General features: G+C 41.4%; 1 protein-coding gene across 1 annotated transcript in view; it reads left to right on the forward strand.

The window, feature by feature from the left end:
* LOC124545758 (codanin-1) overlaps positions 1-22,766 on the forward strand; it is a 166,602-nt gene that overhangs the window by 72,204 nt on the left and 71,632 nt on the right. The window contains exon 5 of the mRNA XM_047124701.1: positions 6,819-6,979. Coding sequence (XP_046980657.1) covers positions 6,819-6,979 — 161 coding nt within the window. The remainder of the gene's footprint in view (positions 1-6,818; positions 6,980-22,766) is intronic.

A 22,766-nucleotide genomic window follows, 5' to 3' on the forward strand; every position in this document is an offset into this window, starting at 1 on the left:
CCCCTAAAGTTTCTGTCGACAAGGACGAGGCATCAGACACGGATGTTAACTGTGTGCTTTCTCAAACAAATAAGTTATTTGTTACTGTTCGTGTTCTGGATAAAGACATTCGCATGCAAGTGGACACTGGCTCTGCAGTAACTCTCATTAATTCTTGCACGTATTTGGAGTTGGCTCCCCTCCCTTGTCTCCAGTTAAGCGAAATCTGAGAACTTATAATAAACAGAAAATTCCTATCGTTGGCCAGTTTGATGCTTCCACTGCCTACAAGTCTGTTGTTCAGTCCCTCACGTTTTATGTGGTGGATCATGCGGGCACTGAAAACCTGTTCAGTTATGATGCTTTCCAGTTGTTTGGGTTCTCCATTGATGATGATGTGCACCTAATATCTGAGGATATTCCGTATCAACATCTGGATGGATTGTGTTCTGAATTCTCGTCCGTGTTCTCTGCTGGTCTGGGTTGTGCCAAGGATTTTGAAGCCCACATTACTCTTAAACCTACAGCTCGCCCTAAGTTTTTCCGGGCACGCCCTATTCCGGTGGCGTTGCGTGCACCTGTCAAGGCTGAGATAGACAGGTTAACAGCTTCAGGGATTCTCCTTCCTGTTACCTCCAGCAAATGGGCATCGCCAATCGTGGTGGTTTCTAAACCAAACGGGAGTCGGCGATTGTGTGGTGATTTTAAAGCCACTGTCAACGCTCAGAGCCTCATTGACACTTATCCTCTTCCCCGTCCTGAGGAGTTATTTACCAAGCTCGCTGGGGGCCAGTTCTTTTCCAGAATTGACTTTTCGGAGGCGTACCATCAGTTGCCTTTGGATGCGTCTTCCAAGGAATTTCTCGTCATCAACACTCCTTGTGGGTTGTATCAGTACCAGTGGTTACCGTTTGGCGTCGCTAGTGCGCAGGCCATTTTTCAGCAGTTTTTGGAACAGCTCACGGCTTCCGTTCCCGGCTGCATAAACTATCTGGATGACATTGTTGTCACGGGGGTCTCCACTGAGGAGCACCTTCGCAATTTGCGTTCACTGTTTCGGGTTCTGCATTCGGCTGGGTTGAAGTGCAATCTGGACAAGTCGCAGTTCTTCCAACCCTCCATCGTGTATCTTGGTTTCCACTTGTCCCGTGAGGATATACGTCCTCTACGTCAGCATGTTGCGGCCATTACCGCTCTACCCCGGCCATCTACGGTAAAAGAACTTCAGGCGTTTCTAGGCAAGATTGCTTATTATCACAATTTCATTCCATCCACGGCGGTGGTAGCTCGTCCTCTGCATCAGCTGTTACACAAAAACGTTCCTTTCTGTTGGTCCGACGAGTGTGAGCAGGCTTTTGTCCGCCTGAAGGCTCATTTGCAGTCAGCGCCTTGTCTTGCCACATTCCGTCCGGGTCAGCACTTGGTTCTGGCGACTGACGCGTCCCAGTATGGCCTAGGGGCTGTTCTCGCCCATCGGTATGAGGATGGGTCGGAACGACCCATCGCCTATGCTTCCAAGACCCTCAACGATGCGCAACGGCGTTATTCTCAAATTGAAAAGGAGGCGCTCGCTATCATTTATGCTCTAAAAAAAGTTCAGCGTTTTTTGTATGCTTCTAAGTTTCACCTCATCACCGACCACAAGCCGCTGGTCTCTCTGTTCATCCCATCGGCATCGCTTCCGGATAAGGCAGCTCACTGCCTGCAACGTTGGGCCTTATACTTGTCTCGTTTTCACTATGAGATTCACTATCGCCCCACGGCCCAGCATGCCAATGCTGACGCGTTGTCGCATTTGCCGATGGGCCCCGACCTTGTTTTCGATCGAGATGAACTACTCTGTTTCCACATTGATGAGCCAGAACGTCGTGCGGTCGAGGGTTTTCCGTTTACAGGTTCGCAGGTCGCGTCGGCTACTGCGCGGGACCCGGTCCTGCGTCAGGTGATCGGTTTTATTCAACGGGGTTGGCCGGACAGGACCAAGGACCAAGGGCCGGGCATCGGATCCCCTTCGCAACTACCATGCCTTGCGCCTTCGTCTGTCTGTTCGTGATGGTGGTGTTCTTCTGGCCATGGATGACGCATCTCCACGGGTCGTGGTGCCAGCCTCTCTTCGCAAAGATGTTCTCAAACTGTTGCATGAAGGCCATTGGGGGATTTCTCGGACTAAGTCTTTGGCCCGCAGGCATGTTTATTGGCCCGGTATTGATTCGGACATCGCCCACATGGTCGCTGCGTGTGGTCAGTGTGTTCAACAACTGGCTGCACCCCGTACAATGCCCTCTCCGTGGCCTGACCCGGCACAGCCATGGGAACGGGTGCACGCTGACTTTGCTGGCCCCTTCCTCGGCACTTATTGGCTGCTGTTGATTGACGCCTTCTCGAAGTTTTCGTTTGTCGTTCGATGTCCGTCGCCCACCACTGTGGCGACGACACTGGCTTTGTCCAAAATCTTTGCGCTAGAAGGTCTTCCATCCACGATCGTCACGGACAATGGCCCTCAGTTCTCTTCGCAGGCCTTCCGTGATTTTTGTACTGGACACGGGATTCATCATGTTACAGCACCGCCCTTCCATCCGCAATCGAATGGGGAGGTCGAGCGCCTTGTCCGCACTTTCAAAAGCCAGATGGAAAAATTCCTTAGTGATTTTTCCACAGATGACACTCTGTTGCATTTTCTGAGTTCTTATCGCTTCACGCCTCTGGGTGATCGCAGCCCTGCTAAACTCTTGCATGGCCGCCAACCGTGTACTCTACTGCACCTGCTTCACCCTGTCAGGCCTTGTACTGTGTCCCCTCGTGCGGGAAAATACTCGGTGGGCGCCAACGAGTGGGCATGAGGGTATGGATCTCACCCTAAATGGATTCCAGGGGTGGTCGAGGCTCTTTGCGGCCGCCGGCTTTGTGAAATACATACGGACGATGGCATGGTTGTTCGCCATTACGACCAGATGCGCCCACGAGTGGTGGCCACGCCGGTGCCACTGCCCCTTCCTTCGCCTCCACCAGCCCGAGAAGCCAGTCCTGTCGCTGCTGCCGATCTCCCGTGCGTGTTGCTGCAGCCGACGTCGCTACCGCTTCCGAGTCCGCCGGAACCGGCCCCAGTCGCGACGCCGCCTTCTCCGGGACCCATCTTGCTGGAGCACACCCCCAGGTCCACGACACCTATGGATGCTGCTCCGGAGTTTTCACCCATCATCTCGTCCAGGAGGCATGTTCCACGCACGGGCTTCCGTCCTGGACATTTTCGACCGTACTCTCGTGTTTCTCCGCGGGATCTTCTCGGGGCCTCCCAAGAGACCATGGATGTCTCCGCGCTGTCCGTGTCTCCCAGGAAGTGAGTGTTTTTTTTCAAGGGGGTAAGGTGTTGTGACAGTTCCACGACATTTAAGAGTGCCGCCATGTCAGTATGCGCAAATGGCGATAGAGGCGCTCCGCAGCTCGGCTGAGCGCGGGAACGCCACCTAGCTACGAACGGCGCCGGCCGCATGTCACGGCACGGCAGTCGAATGACCGATACAGAATTGATAGCATGTAACCAGCTGTTGTTTCTACGTTTGTATATCCACGCAATTTATTAGTGATTAAAGGTTATAACAGGTGCAGCATCTTTAATCTATCAGTCCCAGTTGATGAAAAACAGCAACAAAATCGTGTTCTGCTACATGTAAAAAGCACAAAGCACACCAAGAATAATGAATTACGTCATGGATATGATACAATGAGACAGTGGTCTGTACTATATTCCCCTCTCCAAGAGCAACGATCCTATTATGATATCATAGCTGAAGAAGTAAAAGTATATTGCCAGTTAGAGTGTTCTAAGAGAGTTCTGCTTTCAGCCTCTATATTGAAAAAAAAAAAAAAGTGCCACAAATCAGACAAGTAATAGCTCAATAAAGCTGTATGTGTATTGAATATTGTAATATTGAATATTTTAATGAGGCACCTGAATGAATGAAGGACAAGTGAAGCCCACCCTTTTATCAACTTGCTTTTTTTGAGAAAGCAGACAATGCCACTGTGATGCAGTGTTTCAGCTGTGCATGTTTTGTATTTTGACGTGATGGAGTAAAACATGGTCATGTATAGTGATTACAAATTGAGCTTCTTACAGGTAGATTGCATTTTCTAATCTCAATACTGTGTTCTGTAGCTTAAAATGTGTGACCTTCATCTTCCCCACTTTTTATGGAGTTTGTGAGGCATTAAGTTAGGAATTATGCTAACAAATTTGTATCTTGCATTTAAAAATTGCAAGCCTGTACCATCTTTCCCATCATCACTAGATGGCATACTTGGTTGGCTCATCTGTAGTAATTTTCAGACTGTATACAGATTTTCAGATACTAGATGATTCTTCAACTGTAAGAAAGACAACAGAGATGCAAGATGTCGTACACAGCTACACCTTCCTGAGTATAGCCAGGAGAGAAAATTGGAGGGGGAAATTTTTGAGTAGGAAGCACAATGTATCATGTTGACAGAAATGGTGTATTCACTTAGAATGTATTGGAAAACAAAGGCTCAATGAAAGCTTAGTCAAGACCCTATTGTGGAGGACGTGACAACAAACGGCGTCTCTCGGTGTAGAACATTCTTTTTCTGTTTTTAGATGTATTCTGAGCGAGCTCTGATTCAGTCTAAATCAACACATTGACTGTTATTTGTTGCAGCAAACATCTGCAAGAGGGCTGAAGTAGGTCAGTATGTTTAGTGATATGTTTTGCTAGATTTGTCAAAGGTTGAGTGAATTATTTTGGGATGTTTGTTATTGAATGACTTGTGTTCCACTTATCTAGACCACTCCAAATAACTTTTTGTTCAGAAGAACAGATACCATCTTCATATTAATCAGTGTGGTTGCCTTTCTTGTAATTTTCGTCATTACGGAGGTATGAAAAGCAGTACATCTCTTTATAAATAGCACCCTATATTTTTAATTTGGTAATCCACTTCCTCTCCTCAGGACCTGCTCAAAAATGTATTACAGTACCACTCATGTAAAAATGACATTGTTAAAAACATAACACACAATTGACCTTGACTCTCCTGTACCAGCACACATTGCAGGAATCCGTGGTAAACTTTACCTGTCAACTTGCTTTAGTTGACAGTAAACAAATGGAAACGCAAGGGAAAATGCATTCTGGTCAGTCAAGTGTGTGTAAATGTACAACTTGACAAGTGTAGTGGATAAAGAAAGTTGTTATTTTGCACAGGGCAGCTGCAGCATCCAAACAGCAGTCGATATTTTTAACAATGTAATAAATGTATTGCACAAATTGAAGAACAGTGAAAGCCTGAAATGTGTATTGGTACAAAAAGTTACATAAAAAGTGGTTGGTTACTGTATTTCTCAAAGCAGTTTAATCCACAGCCATGGAGCCTAACAATCAGTCATAACTACCATCAAGCAGTTCAATCACATGGTGATGTGGCCTCTTTGAGTCGGTGTGCTACATTAGATCCCTGCAGGTTCTTCTGTTTCTGCTGATCTTGAGCTTCCTGTTATGAATTCAGTCTGGCTTTCTTCCTTAAGTCTCCATCCTATCTGTTTTTCCCTTGGTCTTTTTAATTTTTAAAAAAAATAAAAAATTGGGCTCCAGTTGAATACTTGTTTTGACCACCTGTCATCTTTTCTTTGAACAACATTTCCAGTCCTTTACCATTTCAGGTTATTCGCTCTTTGCATCATGTCACTAACCTTCATTGTCTGTCAGATATCAATTGCTTTCTTTCTATTTTTCTTTGTGTAGCCCAACAATGATCTTTCCATTCCTCTTTGGACTACTATTAGTTTTCTAACAATGATTTCATTTAATGTCCATGTCTCACAGCCGTAAGTTATTACTGGCAGTATACACTGATCAAAAGCTATTTTCTTCAGCTCAGCTGATTTTTTTGAAGAGTATCTTCCATAAGCTTGCCAGGTAATTTAATATGTCAGAATATTTCTGGTTTTAGGTCTCTTTTTCATATTTAGTAGTTGGCGCAGATAGACATATTATGTGATCCTTTGCAGTTGTGTACTTCCATCAAATATATCTCCAGTGCCCATTCATTCATCTGATCTTGGTTTTATCATAGTTCATTTTTAGGCCAACTTCAGAGCAGACTATGCAGATTCACTACCCAGTATTTGAACTTCTTCTGTATTATTTGCAAGTAGAACATCATCATCAGTGAACATCAGATTATTTAATTTCTTTCCTAGGATTTGGAGTCCCTTTGTTTTCCAAACCAATTTAAACATTGCTTTTTCAAGGGCAGCTGAAAATAGTTTTGGAGATATGGAGTTATCTTGTTTTAGTTTTTAATGACCAGGAATATAAAATTGTGGATCTCACAAAATGCAAAAGCTTAGCTTCTTGTGACTGCAATGCCAGTGAGTCACAGTAGGTATCTGTAAACTGTATACATCTAGGTGTAACAGTTTATGGGTGTGTGAAATGGAACTATCACATAGGCTCAATTGTAGGTAAATCTGGTGGCAGACATCAGTTCCTTGGCAGGATATAGGGAAAATGCTACCAGTCTACAAAGAAGATTGCTTTTGTAATACTTGTTGACCCTTCCTAGAGTTTTTCTCAAGTATGTGGATCTCACATCCCGTAAGTCTAACAGTGGATATTAAATGTATACAAAACAGGGCAGCACAAAAAATGACAGGTGTCTTTGACCCACAGAAGCATGCCATGGAGATGCTGAAAAACCTAATCTGTCAGATAATTGAAGGTAGGTGCCATCCTGCTCAGGGTGTAGAACAAGAGATAGGTTTACAGCTGATTTCCAGGTTTATCAGAATGTAGACATGCAGTTTGCATTTTACTTTGCAGATACTTCTGTTGATGAGAGTACCAAAAAAGAATATCAGAGATGTTTGTGTACATTGCGTCTGTTGGCAAAGTTCCTGGGATTTGTTAATTTTTTGCCATATCACACTGTTGACAATGTACCTGAGAAGATACACATTTTGCACAGCTCCATCAGAAGTAAGGTAGGTTGTGGTACATATACACCTAAGTTATTTGCATTTCCTGTATTTGAGCAATGATTGGCAACAACAAATACTCATCTTTTGGTATTAATTTGTGAATGTATACTGAAAAGTGCTGGATACAAATGATAGAAGTAGTAAAGGTAAACACTCACTGTATAGCTGAGGCTTTGAGCAGGCACATAAACTAGGTTGAAATCATGGCAAAGCTTTGAGACAACATCCACCCTCAGAGCTAACTGACAAAAATAACAGCAGCCCATTGTTTCAACTGATTACATTGTCATGGTGCTTCAATTATATGGTCAGTGGCTACCTTTTCTCATTTTGTTATTATTATTATTATTATTATTATTATTATTGTTGTTATTCCTTCTTTTTATGCCCTCTTAAAGAGCTCATTTGAACTTGTGAGCATGGTGTGACAGCTTCCTTTTCTTCGCCTTTTCCCAAAATCTTGTCATCAATGTGTTGTGTTGTTTCTGATTTCCTCTGTCCACTGCTTTTCAGTGGTCTTTTTAGCTTCCTCTGTGAATGTGTGATTTCCGATTATGATGTCCTCTGTGACATTAATGTTTCATAATAATTAAGTAGACTTAATTTCTTCCAAGCAAGTGATTTTTACCATTTTTGAATTTAATGTATTAAGGAGTTTTTTAGCTAACCTGCATCTATTCTGCAGATGTGACCAACAGAACCTCAAGCATCTTTTACAAACTGCATCAGTGATCTTGTCTATTGAATGGTATAGGACTAGTTTTCTTTTAATCTTTATGCCATGTATATTAATAGGACAACAGCATTTTTCTGAGAATTTTTCACTCTTCTTTTCCTGTTTCATCAGTTTTTGAGTGGCCTCCTAGAGATTTAGTTTCTGAGACATATAATGCTGCAGGCAAAACAACTGCCATGTAATGGCGAAGTTATGCAATGCAGGGTACTGCTCGTTTATTGAAGTGATTCAAATATATTGTTTGTGCTTTCTTGAATTTGGCATCTCATTCTAAGTTGGCTTAAAATGTAGTCCAATTGGTGCTATGATTTCTCTGAGACATTTGAAGGAAGTCACATATAAAATTGTTCAGTATTCTGTTTGTAGTGCTGATCTTCTAATATGTTGATGTAAATTTTTTACGTTATAATATATTAAATATGTTAATTTACTTATATCATTTATGTAAGTTCATTGTAAATGGATGTTACAGATAATTGTTGTTTTTTATGATCTGAGGCTGGCTGCATGGCTGATGCCCAGAAGCCATTAAAAAAATAACTTCTCTGTGAGAGTCTAGCAGTTTAGTTCTCTAGTCTTCCAGTTTACTCTGAGCTCTTCTGAAGTGTCCGAAACAGTTTGTATCTCAACAGAGTGATGCACCCTTGTAGAGTCTACAAAAGTGACAAATGTGATGGTATTTCACTTCTACAGACATGCTCTCTGCATTCCATGCTGAGGGTGACAATTGTAACAGCTGTACTGCTCACTATATGCTGATGCCTGAGCTGAGAAATGGCATTCCAGCCAATATGAAATACTTATCATCTAATTTTAAGAAAGCTATTGAGTGAAAATAATTTGATTTTTGCACACCTTCCAGTCTGATATTTTTGCTTGATAAAGGGCTATATTTCCATTCGTTATATGTCATAGTTACTGCACTGCATCAAATTAAGTAAAACATTCCACAAAATTTTAAAGAGTTTGTAGAGGTAAAACAGCATTGTGAAAACATTGCATATGGCTGATTTTAGCTCATACATTGCAGTGAATGAAATGTAGATAAGATATTGAAATTTTATTTAAAACTGAGAGCAGGATGATATTTCATTCTTGAGCTATTGACTTTTAGATCCAAAGAATGGTTGCACACTACACATCCATTTTCATCCTTATGCTTTGTGAATCATGTGACCATAACAATCGCCATATTTCATGACCTATTCAGGATATCAAAATTAGATTTTCTCTTTATCTTTATTTTTCTCAAATGATACCATACAAAGAGGCACATATGTTGTATGATAAATATTTGAAACTTTGTTTATTCAGTGATTGTGAGATATGGATGCAACTCATTCACAGCAGTTATAGGTTGGCGATTCAGGCTACATGGAGAAATCAATAGCACCGTAGGAAAACACAAGCGGCATGTGTATGCACATCCACAGCACATGGGGAATGGTAAAGCAGGATGTGTGTATACATCAACGTCCATAGCAACGAAAGGATTAAAATTGTCTTCAGACACTAAATCTGCTCAGTACATATCAACCTTTCGTGAAGCGTGCTTGACACTCATCAATCAGATGAAATGTTTACTGTTTGTCTCTGTTTAATATAGATTTGGATAGAACTTTGTATGTAACCAACAGAAGAGATAACAGGTCCCTGTAATCACTGACACCTGCTCTATCACCTTATTATGCAATGGATGTATAAAAGGATTCTTCTAGCCATTTGGAATTATTTCAGTTTTTGTTATTTCTGTTAAGAGTGCATAAATTCTTGTTATGAGACTATTTCCTACTATTTTTAACATTTCTACAGATCGAGTGAGGGGTTGCAGTGGTTAGCACACTGGATTCGCATTTGGGAGGACGATGGTTCACACCTGGGTCCAGCCATCCACATTTAGATTTTCCTTGATTTCCCTAAATCACTTCAGGAAAATGCTGGGATGGTTCCTTTGGAAGGGCACGGCTGACTTCATTTTCCGTCCTTCCCTAATCCGCTGGGACTGATGACCTCGCTCTTTGGTCTCCTCCCCCAAATCAATCTACCAACCAACCATTCTTCTACAGTTATCCCATCCTCTCCAGACACTTTGTTATCTCCCCCCCCCCCCTTTTTTTTTTCTTTTTCATCAGTCTTCTGATTGGTTTGATGCCCACCACGAATTCCTCTCCTGTGCCAACCTCTTCATCTCAGAGTAGCACTTGCAAGCTAGGGTCCTCAACTATTTGCTGGATCTATTCCAATCTCTGTCTTCCTCTACAGTTTTTGTCCTCTGCAGCTCCCTCTAGTACCACGGAAGTCATTCCCTGATGTCTTAAGAGATGTACAGTCATGCTGTCCGTTCTTTTTGTCAGTGTTTCCTCCTCATTCCTTACCTTATCAGTCCACCCTATATTCAACATTTGTCTGTAGCACCACATTTCAAATGCGTCGATTCTCTTCTGTTCCTGTTTTCCAACAGTCCATGTTTCAATACCATACAATGCTGTGCTCCAGACATACATCCTCAGAAATTTCTTCCTCAAATTGAGACCTATGTTTGATACCAATAGACTTCTCTTGGCCAGGAATGCCCATTTTGTCATTGCTAGTCTGCTCTTGATGTCCTCCTTGCTTTGTCCACCACTGGTTATTTTGCTACCTAGGTAGTAGAATTCCTTAACTCATGTACTTTATGACCATCAATCTCACTGTTCTCGTTTCTGCTGCTTTTCATTATTTTCATCTGTTTTCGATTTACTCACAATCCATATTCTGTACTCATTAGATTGTTCATTCCATTCAGAAGATCATTTAATTCTTCTTCACTTTCACTCCCCCCCATGAACCATGGACCTTGCCGTTGGTGGGGAGGCTTGCGTGCCTCAGCGATACAGATGGCCGTACCGTAGGTGCAACCACAACGGAGGGGTATCTGTTGAGAGGCCAGACAAACATGTGGTTCCTGAAGAGGGCCAGCAGCCTTTTCAGTAGTTGCAGGGGCAACAGTCTGGATGATTGACTGATCTGGCCTTGTAACATTAACCAAAACGGCCTTGCTGTGCTGGTACTGCGAACGGCTGAAAGCAAGGGGAAACTACAGCCGTAATTTTTCCCGAGGACATGCAGGTTTACTGTATGATTAAATGATGATGGCGTCCACTTGGATAAAATATTCCGGAGGTAAAATAGTCCCCCATTCGGATCTCCGGGCGGGGACTACTCAAGAGGACGTCGTTATCAGGAGAAATAAAACTGGCATTCTACGGATCGGAGCGTGGAATGTCAGATCCCTTAATCGGGCAGGTAGGTTAGAAAATTTAAAAAGGGAAATGGGTAGGTTAAAGTTAGATATAGTGGGAATTAGTGAAGTTCGGTGGCAGGAGGAACAAGACTTTTGGTCAGGTGATTACAGGGTTATAAATACAAAATCAAATAGGGGTAATGCAGGAGTAGGTTTAATAATGAATAAAAAAATAGGAGTGCGGGTTAGCTACTACAAACAGCATAGTGAACGCATTATTGTGGCCACGATAGACACAAAGCCCATGCCTACTACAGTAGTACAAGTTTATATGCCAACTAGCTCTGCAGATGATGAAGAAATAGATGAAATGTATGACGAGATAAAAGAAATTATTCAGGTAGTGAAGGGAGACAAAAATTTAATAGTCATGGGTGACTGGAATTCGTCAGTAGGAAAAGGGAGAGAAGGAAACATAGTAGGTGAATATGGATTGGGGGGAAGAAATGAAAGAGGAAGCCGCCTTGTAGAATTTTGCACAGAGCATAACTTAATCATAGCTAACACATGGTTCAAGAATCATGAAAGAAGGTTGTATACCTGGAAGAATCCTGGAGATACTAGAAGGTATCAGATAGATTACATAATGGTAAGACAGAGATTTAGGAACCAGGTTTTAAATTGTAAGACATTTCCAGGGGCAGATGTGGATTCTGACCACAATCTATTGGTTATGAACTGCAGATTGAAACTGAAGAAACTGCAAAAAGGCGGGAATTTAAGGAGATGAGACCTGGATAAACTGAAAGAACCAGAGGTTGTAAAGAGTTTCAGGGAGAGCATAAGGGAACAATTGACAGGAATGGGGGAAAGAAATACAGTAGAAGAAGAATGGGTAGCTCTGAGGGATGAAGTAGTGAAGGCAGCAGAGGATGAAGTAGGTAAAAAGACGAGGGCTAATAGAAATCCTTGGGTAACAGAAGAAATATTGAATTTAATTGATGAAAGGAGAAAATATAAAAATGCAGTAAATGAAGCAGGCAAAAAGGAATACAAACGTCTCAAAAATGAGATCGACAGGAAGTGCAAAATGGCTAAGCAGGGATGGCTAGAGGACAAATGTAAGGATGTAGAGGCTTGTCTCACTAGGGGTAAAATAGATACTGCCTACAGGAAAATTAAAGAGACCTTTAGAGAGAAGAGAACCACTTGTATGAATATCAAGCGCTCAGATGGCAACCCAGTTCTAAGCAAAGAAGGGAAGGCAGAAAGGTGGAAGGAGTATATAGAGGGTTTATACAAGGGCGATGTACTTGAAGACAATATTATGGAAATGGAAGAGGATGTAGATGAAGATGAAATGGGAGATAAGATACTGCGTGAAGAGTTTGACAGAGCACTGAAAGACCTGAGTCGAAACAAGGCCCCGGGAGTAGACAACATTCCATTAGAACTACTGATGGCCTTGGGAGAGCCAGTCATGACAAAACTCTACCATCTGGTGAGCAAGATGTATGAGACAGGCGAAATACCCACAGACTTCAAGAAGAATATAATAATTCCAATCCCAAAGAAAGCAGGTGTTGACAGATGTGAAAATTACCGAACTATCAGTTTAATAAGTCACAGCTGCAAAATACTAACGCGAATTCTTTACAGACGAATGGAAAAACTGGTAGAAGCGGACCTCGGGGAAGATCAGTTTGGATTCCGTAGAAATGTTGGAACACTTGAGGCAATACTAACCTTACGACTTATCTTAGAAGAAAGATTAAGAAAAGGCAAACCTACGTTTCTAGCATTTGTAGACTTAGAGAAAGCTTTTGACAACGTTAACTGGAATACTCTCTTTCAAATTCTGAAGGTGGCAGGAGTAAAATACAGGGAGCGAAAGGCTATTTACAGTTTGTACAGAAACCAGATGGCAGTTATAAGAGTTGAGGGGCATGAAAGGGAAGCAGTGGTTGGGAAGGGAGTGAGACAGGGTTGTAGCCTATCCCCAATGTTATTCAATCTGTATATTGAGCAAGCAGTAAAGGAAACAAAAGAAAAATTCGGAGTAGGTATTAAAATTCATGGAGGAGAAGTAAAAACTTTGAGGTTCGCCGATGACATTGTAATTCTGTCAGAGACAGCAAAGGACTTGGAAGAGCAGTTGAACGGAATGGACAGTGTCTTGAAAGGAGGATATAAGATGAACATCAACAAAAGCAAAACGAGGATAATGGAATGTAGTCAAATTAAATCGGGTGATGCTGAGGGGATTAGATTAGGAAATGAGACACTTAAAGTAGTAAAGGAGTTTTGCTATTTAGGGAGTAAAATAACTGATGATGGTCGAAGTAGAGAGGATATAAATTGTAGACTGGCAATGGCAAGGAAATCGTTTCTGAAGAAGAGAAATTTGTTAACATCGAGTATAGATTTAAATGTCAGGAAGTCGTTTCTGAAAGTATTTGTATGGAGTGTAGCCATGTATGGAAGTGAAACATGGACGATAACCAGTTTGGACAAGAAGAGAATAGAACCTTTCGAAATGTGGTGCTACAGAAGAATGTTGAAGATAAGGTGGGTAGATCACGTAACTAATGAGGAGGTATTGAATAGGATTGGCGAGAAGAGAAGTTTGTGGCACAACTTGACTAGAAGAAGGGATCGGTTGGTAGGACATGTTTTGAGGCATCAAGGGATCACAAATTTAGCATTGGAGGGCAGTGTGGAGGGTAAAAATCGTAGAGGGAGACCAAGAGATCAATACACTAAGCAGATTCAGAAAGATGTAGGTTGCAGTAGGTACTGGGAGATGAAGAAGCTTGCACAGGATAGAGTAGCATGGAGAGCTGCATCAAACCAGTCTCAGGACTGAAGACCACAACAACAACAACACTTTCACTCAGGATAGTAATGTCATCAGCAAATCGCATCACATTGATTTTTAATTCCACTCCTGAACTTTTTTTTTTTTTTTTTTTTTTTTTTCCATCATTGCTTCCTCAATATACAGATTGAACAGTAGGGGCAAAAGGCTACATCCATGTTTTATACCCCTTTTAATAAGAGCACTTCATTCTTGGTCATTGTACATATTGTGTACGACCCGTCTCTCCCTACAGCTAACCCCTACTTTTTGCAGAATTTCAAACATCTTGCACCATTTTACATTGGTGAACACTTTTCCCACATCTACAAATCATTTGAAAGTGACTTGATTCTTCTTTAGTTGTGCTTCCATTATTAACCGCACTGTCAGAATTACCTCTCTTGTGCCTTTACCTTTTCTAAAGCCAAACTGATCTTCATCTAGCACATTCTCAATTTTCTTTTCCATTCTTCTCTATATTATTCTTGTAAGCAACTTGGATGCATGAACTGTTAAGCTCATTGTGCAATAATTCCCGCACTTCTCAGCTCTTGCAGTCTTTGGAATTGTGTGGATGATATTTTTCCGAAAGACTCATAAATTCTACATACCAAAGTGAATAGTCATTTTGTTGCCACTTCCCCCAATGATTTTAGAAATTGCAGTGGAATGTTATCTATCCCTTCTGCCTTATTTGATCTTAAGTCCTCCAAAGCTCTTTGAAACTCTGATTCTAATACTGGATTCCTATCTCTTCTAAATCGACTCCTGTTTCTTCTTCTATCACATTAGAGAAATCTTCCCCCTCATAGGCATTCAGTGTATTCTTTTCACCTATCTGCTCTTGCCTTTGCATTTAAGAGTGGAATTCCCATTGCACTCTTAATGTTACCACCCTTCCTTCTAATGTCACATAAAGTTGTTTTGACTTCCCTGTAAGCTGATTCTGTCCTTCCGACAATTATTTCTTTTTCAATTTCTTCACATTCTTCATACAGCCATTTCGTCTTAGCTTCCCTGCACTTCCTATTTATTTCATTCCTCACATTTCATTCCTCCACATTTAAACTATTGGTTCCTTTTGTCAAGTTCACAATTCATACACTCATTTCGTTTCGCACGCACAGCAGCCAGAAATCTGTCCAAATCCGACCTGAGTTAAACAACATTTCCACAGTCCTTAATTCCACCACTAACATGAGTTATTACGTTTGGTCCTTCTGGTGGATTTCAAAAAAGAAATGGTTTCTTTGCAGTTGCCTTCTTTGTACCTATATTTTTCTCTCCAGCTTCTGTGATGGTCCCTTTTAGAGATGCTCATTCCTATTAAACTTGCGGCGGTGCAGCCTTTGAAATTCTGTGTGCTGTGCAGGCTGCACTTTAAAAATTCACCTTCCTCAGAACAGCGTCTGCTCGATGTCCCTTCACTCAACAACATAGATACTGACAAGATGATGTAAAAGCAGCGTTGATAAAAAAACACCATCTAATATCTACAATTACTGAGGCTGCGCAACTCTAGTAATGAAATAAAGTTCTGTAGAAAAAATGTCAATAAAAAGATTTATCAGGCGGTATGATAATGGATTGGCTTCTGGAAAATAATATCCGAACTTTCCACACGAAAACGTTTATTTGTTCGTGTAACCAAAGAAACAGTACTATTCAGTCCACATTTAAACTATTGGTTCTTTTTGTCAAGTTCACAATTCATACACTCATTTCGTTTCACACGCACAGCACCCAGAAATCTGTCCAAATCTGACCTGAGTTAAACAACATTTCCACAGTCCTTAATTCCACCACTAACATGAGTTATTACATTCGGTCCTTCTGGTGGAGTTCAAAAAAGAAATTGCTTGCCAAAAATGCTCAGTGAAATACTGAAACAAGCCACGCGGATACTACGAAGGCCAAATTTTCACACGCGAATATCATTCCAGAAATACAGTTCTAAAATTATTTTGACTGGCACTAATAGCATGACCATCCGCGTTCAAAGCTAGCGAGCGACTCCTTTCTTGTGGCCTCACTCCCAATATAACTACCGAGCGAGGTGGCGCAGTGGTTAGACACTGGACTCGCATTCGGAAGGACGACGGTTCAATCCCGGGTCCGGCCATCCTGATTTAGGTTTTCCGTGATTTCCCTAAATCACTCCAGGCAAATGCCGGGATGGTTCCTCTGAAAGGGCACGGCCGACTTCCTTCCCCATCCTTCCCTAATCCGATGAGACCGATGACCACGCTGTCTGGTCTCCTTCCCCAAACCAACCAACCAACAACAACCCAATATAACTATCAGGTAATGAGCAGGAACCATCTCAATTCTGATTGGCTAACCATACTCGCTGCCAATCAGAATGCTCGCTCATGATCATATTCGCACCAAAACTGGCCTGCACCAATCCTTAAATACAGACACATCTATGTCATTCTAATATATAAATATTAAAATAATGTTTAATAAACGAAAAGGAAAAGGCAGTAAATCTGGAAATATCCTTTAGATACAGATAATACTCCAGCTGACTTTCTGGCTGCTCTGTTAAAATAGCAATCACACCCAGACATATGTCATCATCAAAGTGGATAAATTCCCTATGAACATTTTCCCACGACAGGCTTGCGTAACTCTTGCAGGTTACATAACACGGTATATAATGCAACATTAAAATTTGACGAATGTCCCATGTACACACTCTCATTCACTCACGTATACTCCTACAACAATTTTAGAACCAATAATAATTTTGTCTGATTTTTGTATTTTATATTTTTAGTTTCAATATGAAAATCTCAATTAATTAATTCTGCACCCTACAAGTTCTGTTTATGTTTTTAGATAATACCAAAGGATAAACTAATATTTCCTAAGTGAATTTAGTATCCTAAGTGTCAGTTTTTTACTTTTTCTAGCAATTTTTTTATATCTCTGAAACTATGATAGTTATAAAGCTGAAATTTGGACACAATCTTCTCCTGAATGTCAAAAGGTAGTGGACCAATTGTGAAAATGATTGAATAATATTTAATATCATTTATTTAGGTTCTTATATGTGGTGAATGTACGGTCGCAAAGAAGTGAGACAGGAGCCGTTCTCATGCTGCCGTAGAAGCAGGTGTACGTGACTCATTGGCTAAGACACAAGTGGTGGCTTCTTTCACAGCCTCCGGCTCCAATACTGTAGGCTGTATAGCAACAAATGCTATCGCACATTAACTTAGGACGTTACAAACTGTACTGCTTACTGAGCTATTCCTTACTGCTGTATCTATAGCCTTAGAGAACTTTAAGCGTATCTCGTCATCCCTTAGTACTTCCGTATCCCACTTCTTTACATATTGAGTCTTCCTAACTAATGTCTTAAACTTCAGCCTACTATATTGTGATCTGAGTCTATATCTGCTCCTGGGTACGCCTTACAATCCACTATCTGATTTCAAAATCTCTGCCTGACTAATGTGTAATCTAACTGAAATATTCCCATATCACACTGCCTTTTCCAAGTATACCTCCTCCTCTTGTGATTCTTGAGCAGAGTATTCACTATTACTAGCTGTAATTTATTACAGAACTCAATTAGTCTTTCTCCTCTTATTCCTTGTCCCAAGCCAATATTCTTCTGTAACCTTTCCTTGTACTCCCTCCCCTACAACTGCATTCCAGTCCCCCATGACTATTAGATTTTCATCTCCCTTTACGCACCGTATTTCCCTTTCAATCTCCTCTTAAACTGTCTCTGTCTCTTCAGCTTGCGACGTCGGCATGTATACCTGAACTTTCATTGTCGCTGTTTTGTTTGCTGTCGATTCTGGTAAGAAAAACCCTGTATCACTGAACTGTCCACAGTAACACACTCTGTGCCCTACATTCCTATTCATGATGAATAGTTTATACCCAGATAAATCCTCACAGAATGTTTTGTAGAAATTTTGTTATTATTATTATTATTATTATTGTTATTATTATTGTTGGCGAATTTTCCCTAAAAGGAAATCGTTAAGCTTATGACTTTGAAGGCTTGTTCTTCTTGTCCTTCCAGTACTCCTTCATTCTCTTGGAGAGGGCCTCTTTTCTCTCCTCAGACCATTCTTGTTTGGTCCGCTGTTTTAGCGCTTCTGACTTTACTTCCCAATTGTCTATGTGTTTTCAGAAGGTGCTTCTGTCTGTGGTGTTTGTGGTGCCAATTGCTTGTAGGTCTTTTCGGACTCCTTCCATCCAGGGTGTCGAGACTTTAAGTGTCTTGATGTGTTCTAGAATTTTCTTGGTGAGTCTTGTTTCAGGGAGTCTATCTAAATGTCCGTAGAATTTAAGGTGCCTTTTTCTCATATCGTTCTCGATGTTCGAATATGCTTCTACTGTTGAGTTCTTCTGTAGTCTGTAGCCATCTGGTGTGGGTCTTCCTCCTAAAATTTTCCTCATGATTTTGCGTTCTTCTTTTTTGATTTCTTCAATTTTGATTTTCCTGTTGAGTGCTAGTGTTTCGCTGGCATACAGTACGGCGGGTTTGATCACTGTGTTATAGTGTCTGATCTTGGTGTTTCTGGAAATGCATTGTTTGTTGTAGACGTTTCGTACCATGCCTAGTGATTTCCGTGTCTTGTGTTGTCTGTCTTCGTAAGCCAGTTTCTCTGTTCCGGTCGGTTCGATGATTTCGCCTAGGTATCTGAAGTGTGTGACCCCTTTAATTTTGCCGTACTTGGTTGTGATGTCGTCGCCTTCTCTTGTTAGGACTTGCGTTTTTTCAAAAGAGATTTGTAGGCCGGCTTTCTCGGCGCATTCTTTCAGGATTTCGATCTGTGTTTTTGCTGATGTTGGGTGATAGGTCAGTATCGCTAGGTCGTCTGCGAATGCTAGGTAAGGGATTTCCAGTCTTTTCCTTCCTAATGTGACTGGTCTCCAGGTGTTTTGTCTCCTGACTTCAGCTTCCCATTCGCTCATTACTTTGTCCAGGACGATGTTGAACAATAGCGGGGATAGTCCATCTCCTTGTCTTAGGCCAGTGTGGATTTCAAAGGGGTCCGAGATTTCGCCCATGAATTTGACTTTGGATTTTGTATTGGTTAGTGTCTGTTCGATTAGTCTTCGGGTCTTTTGGTCTAGGCCTTTTTCTCTGAGGATTTGGATGAGGGACTTTCTGTCGATCGAGTCGTAAGCCTTTTTGAAGTCGACGAAAGTGCAGATGATTTTTTTGGGGCTTGTCATGTGAGATTTTATGATTGATTTCAGGTTGAAGATTTGTTCGGGGCAGGCTCTGTTGGGTCTGAAACCCGCTTGGTATTCCGAGATGGCGGGTTCCAGTTGTCCTTGCGTTCTGGTGAGAAGGCAGGTTGATAGAATTTTGTAGATGACCGGTAGCAGGGAAATTCCTCTATAATTGTTTGTGTCTGTCCTGTCACCTTTCTTGTGTAGCGGGTGAATGAGTGCGGTCTTCCAGTCGTCAGGTATGATTTCGGTTGTCCAGGTGTTCTGTATGATTTGTGTGATTTCGTTTAGCGAGTTTGGTCCTAGGTTCTTCAGCAGTTCTGCCGTTATTCCGTCTTCACCGGCTGCCTTGTTGTTTTTCAGTTTCTTTATGCAGTGGAGGATTTCTTCTTTTGTTGGTGATGGTGAGTCTTCCGGTGCGTTGGCTGGTTCTCGGGGTTCGAAGGTTGAATTAGGTTCCAGGCAATTTAGTAATTTTGAAAAGTACTTCGCGAGCTCTTCACAGTTTTCTTTGTTGGTAAGTGCCAGTTTTCCGTCTTCTTTTCTGAAGCAGAGGTTCTGTGGTGAGTATCCTTTGACTTGGTTGGCGAACATCCTGTAGAAATCCCGTGTGTTGAAATTTCTGAAGTCTTCTTCGATGGAGTTTAGCTGATCGTTGATGTATTTGCGTTTCTCTTGTCTTATTGTTTTCGATGTTTGTCTTCGAATTTCATAGAAGTTGTCCCGTGTTTCTTGTGTTTTGTTGCTGTTGTAGTTTGTGAAAGCTGTTCTTCGATTTTGTAGGGTGATTTCGCAGGTAGTGTTCCACCAAGGGTGCCTGGGTTTTCTAGTCAGCGGGATCAGTTCTTTGGCTGTGTTCACAATTTTTTGTTTAAAGCTGGTCCAATCTTTCGCCTCTTGTTTTTTCCCAGTGTTCTGTGATGTTCGATTCTCTGATCTTTCTTGTATCAAATTTCGGTGAGGTCAATTTCTTTTTGTGTTGTCTTCTTGGTGTGAGTTTGATTTTGATTCTTGTTAGGTAGTGGTCCGAATCTATGTTGGCGCCTTTTCTCACTTGGACGTCGTGGATTTCTTTCTGGTATTCATAGGAGATTGCCACGTGATCTATCTGGAATTCGCCTAGTGAGTGGACTGGTGATCGCCACGTCTTTTGTTTCTTGGGCTTTTTCATCAGGGAGGTTGACATGATTTTGAGGTTGTTTTGCTGGCAGAGTTCGATCAGTCTGGTGCCGTTTTTGTTGGTGAATTTGTGTGCAGGGAAATTTCCTACTGTTTTTCTGTAGCGTTTTTCTCTGCCGATTTGTGCGTTGAAATCGCCTAGTAGAATTTTCGCGTTGTCTTGGGGTATTTTTGCCAGGGTGGTTTCGAGTTTGTCTCAGAATTTGTCTGTTTCTTCTGGTTTGTCCTTGTTGTCTGCGTTCGTGGGGGCATGTACGTTGATGAGGGTGTAGTTCTTGTTGGCGTGTTTGATTCGCATGGTCATGAGCCTGTTGTTGATCGCGTTGACTTCTTTTACTGAGTCTAGGATGTTTTTGTTTACTGCGAAGGCCATGCCGAGGAGTGCTCCTCCTTTGCCGATTTTCCTGTTGGTTCCACTCTTGAAGAATCTGTAGTTTCCGTAGTCTATTGTGTCTGAATCCGTGTATCTTGTTTCTTGTAGCGCTAGGATCGAGATCTTTTGACTGGTGAGTTCCGTTGTTAGATTGTGTAATTTTCCCGTTTGTATTAGTGTCTGTATGTTGAAGGTGCCAAAGTATGTGTGTGTTTTCTTGGGTAGTTTGCCAGAGCGCTCCGACTCGCCCTTTAGTACATCTCCAGGTCCCCCAGAATCCGAGTGCCTGGTTGCCGTCTTGCGACGGGTGGATCGTCCACCTGGGGTAATGTTGTTTTTAGGTGTACTTGCTATTATGCTTGTAATTCGTCTGGCTTGCGCCAGTTTGGTAGAACCAGGGATTTTCAGTTCCTGGAGCTCGTATCAGCCGCACCATTGGTGACAGACGCTGGCCAGAGTACCGGTGGTTACCACACAGACGTGTCTGGGCTTTTGTGTTAGTTTTATTATTATTATTATTACTATAGTTATTTGTGCGTTTCACAGGATTTTCAGTTATCAACTTTACATCTTATTTTTACTGTGTGCTTCAGTATAATAAATACTCCGACCAGAAATCCTTGTCTTCTTTCATTTTCACTTCACTGACCCCTACTGTACCTATATTGAGCCTTTGCATTCCCCTTTTGAGATTTTCTAGTTTCTCTGTCACGTTAAAGCTTCTGACATTCCATGCCCCAACTCGCAGAACATTATTATTTCATTGATTGATCAATTTTCCCATGGTCATCTCCCCCTTGGTAATCCCTTCCTGGAGATCTGAATGGGGACTATTCCAGAATCTTTTGTCAATGGACAGATCATCATGACACTTTTTCAATTTTAGGCCACATGTCCTATGGATACACATTATGTGTCTTTAATGCAGCGGTTTCCATTGCCTTCTGCATCTTCATGCTATTGATCATTGCTGATTCTTCCATCTTTATGGGCAGTTTCCTACCCCAAGGGCAAGAGAGTGCCCTGAACCTCTGTCCGCTCTTCCACCCCCTTTAACAAGGCCGTTGGCAGAATGAAGGTGACTTCTTATGCCAGAAGGCTTCGGCTGCTGATTATTAATCAAAATTTGAGCAATGGCAGGTTTTGAACCTGAGACCGAGGATGTTTTTATTACTAATCAAAGATGCTAACCCTAGACCACTGGGTTTACCTCACTTATTTCTTGAATTATTGGAGTGTGAGAGTCTGTGTCTGGTATCAGTGTTTCAAAATGCAGGCTCTTCGCTGGAGGCTTGCCATTCAATAAATTTTGAAACTAATCAGCTAGTATCACAAAGTTTCCATTATTGTTTGTTTCCACTTTTCCATTAATTAGACAGTAACACAATGTTGACGGTTTATACCCAGATAAATCCTCAAAGAATGTTTTGTAGAAATTTTGTTATTATTATTATAGTTATTCGTGTGTTTCACAGAATTTGCAGTTATCAACTTTACATCTTATTTTTACTGTGTGCTTCAGTATAATAAATACTCTCTTCATATTAGCTGCTTTGCCTCAGAAGTTTATGATGTAGCACACTGTTGATTGGAAGTATGCCATGTATGCAGTCTTACCTGCAGATCAATATAACGAGACAGGCTTCTAAATACAAAACACTCAAAAATTAGATTTGTTGGTAAATTACGCCCCTACTGGTGCCACCTCTGTTTATTAACCATCTGGATGTCTAGCAACTCGGCTCATGAAGCCTCATCCAGTGTGTGGGCAATTTCACTCTCTTTCTGGTGCCTGTAAATCACTTTTTAACAATTACATTAAATGAATCTGTAGGATTCAGTTATGTGCTGTGAAGTAGCTGTAAGCCTATTTCAGTATTCTTCTGATTGTCTCTGGTAGTTTGTCTCATGAATTACGACACTATAATATTTATCAGTAATTCATTACACGAACTAGATATATCGGCTAATAAGGTTTTTAGGGATGTTGCGAACTGGTTTAACATAAATAGTCTTTCTGTTAATTACAGTAAAACAAACTTTATTCAGTTTCACATAATGTCAAAAGATGAGTATATAGGAGAAAAATTAGGTGACGAGCAGATACATAGTAAGGGCGGATATTGTTTACTGTTATAGAAATATGGGAACTATTGAATCAGCTTATTATGGCTACTTTTGTGCCTTTATTGCTTAAGGGATTGCATTTTG

Source organism: Schistocerca americana, chromosome 8 (assembly GCF_021461395.2).
Source record: "Schistocerca americana isolate TAMUIC-IGC-003095 chromosome 8, iqSchAmer2.1, whole genome shotgun sequence".
In the NCBI taxonomy this organism is placed as follows: domain Eukaryota; kingdom Metazoa; phylum Arthropoda; class Insecta; order Orthoptera; family Acrididae; genus Schistocerca; species Schistocerca americana.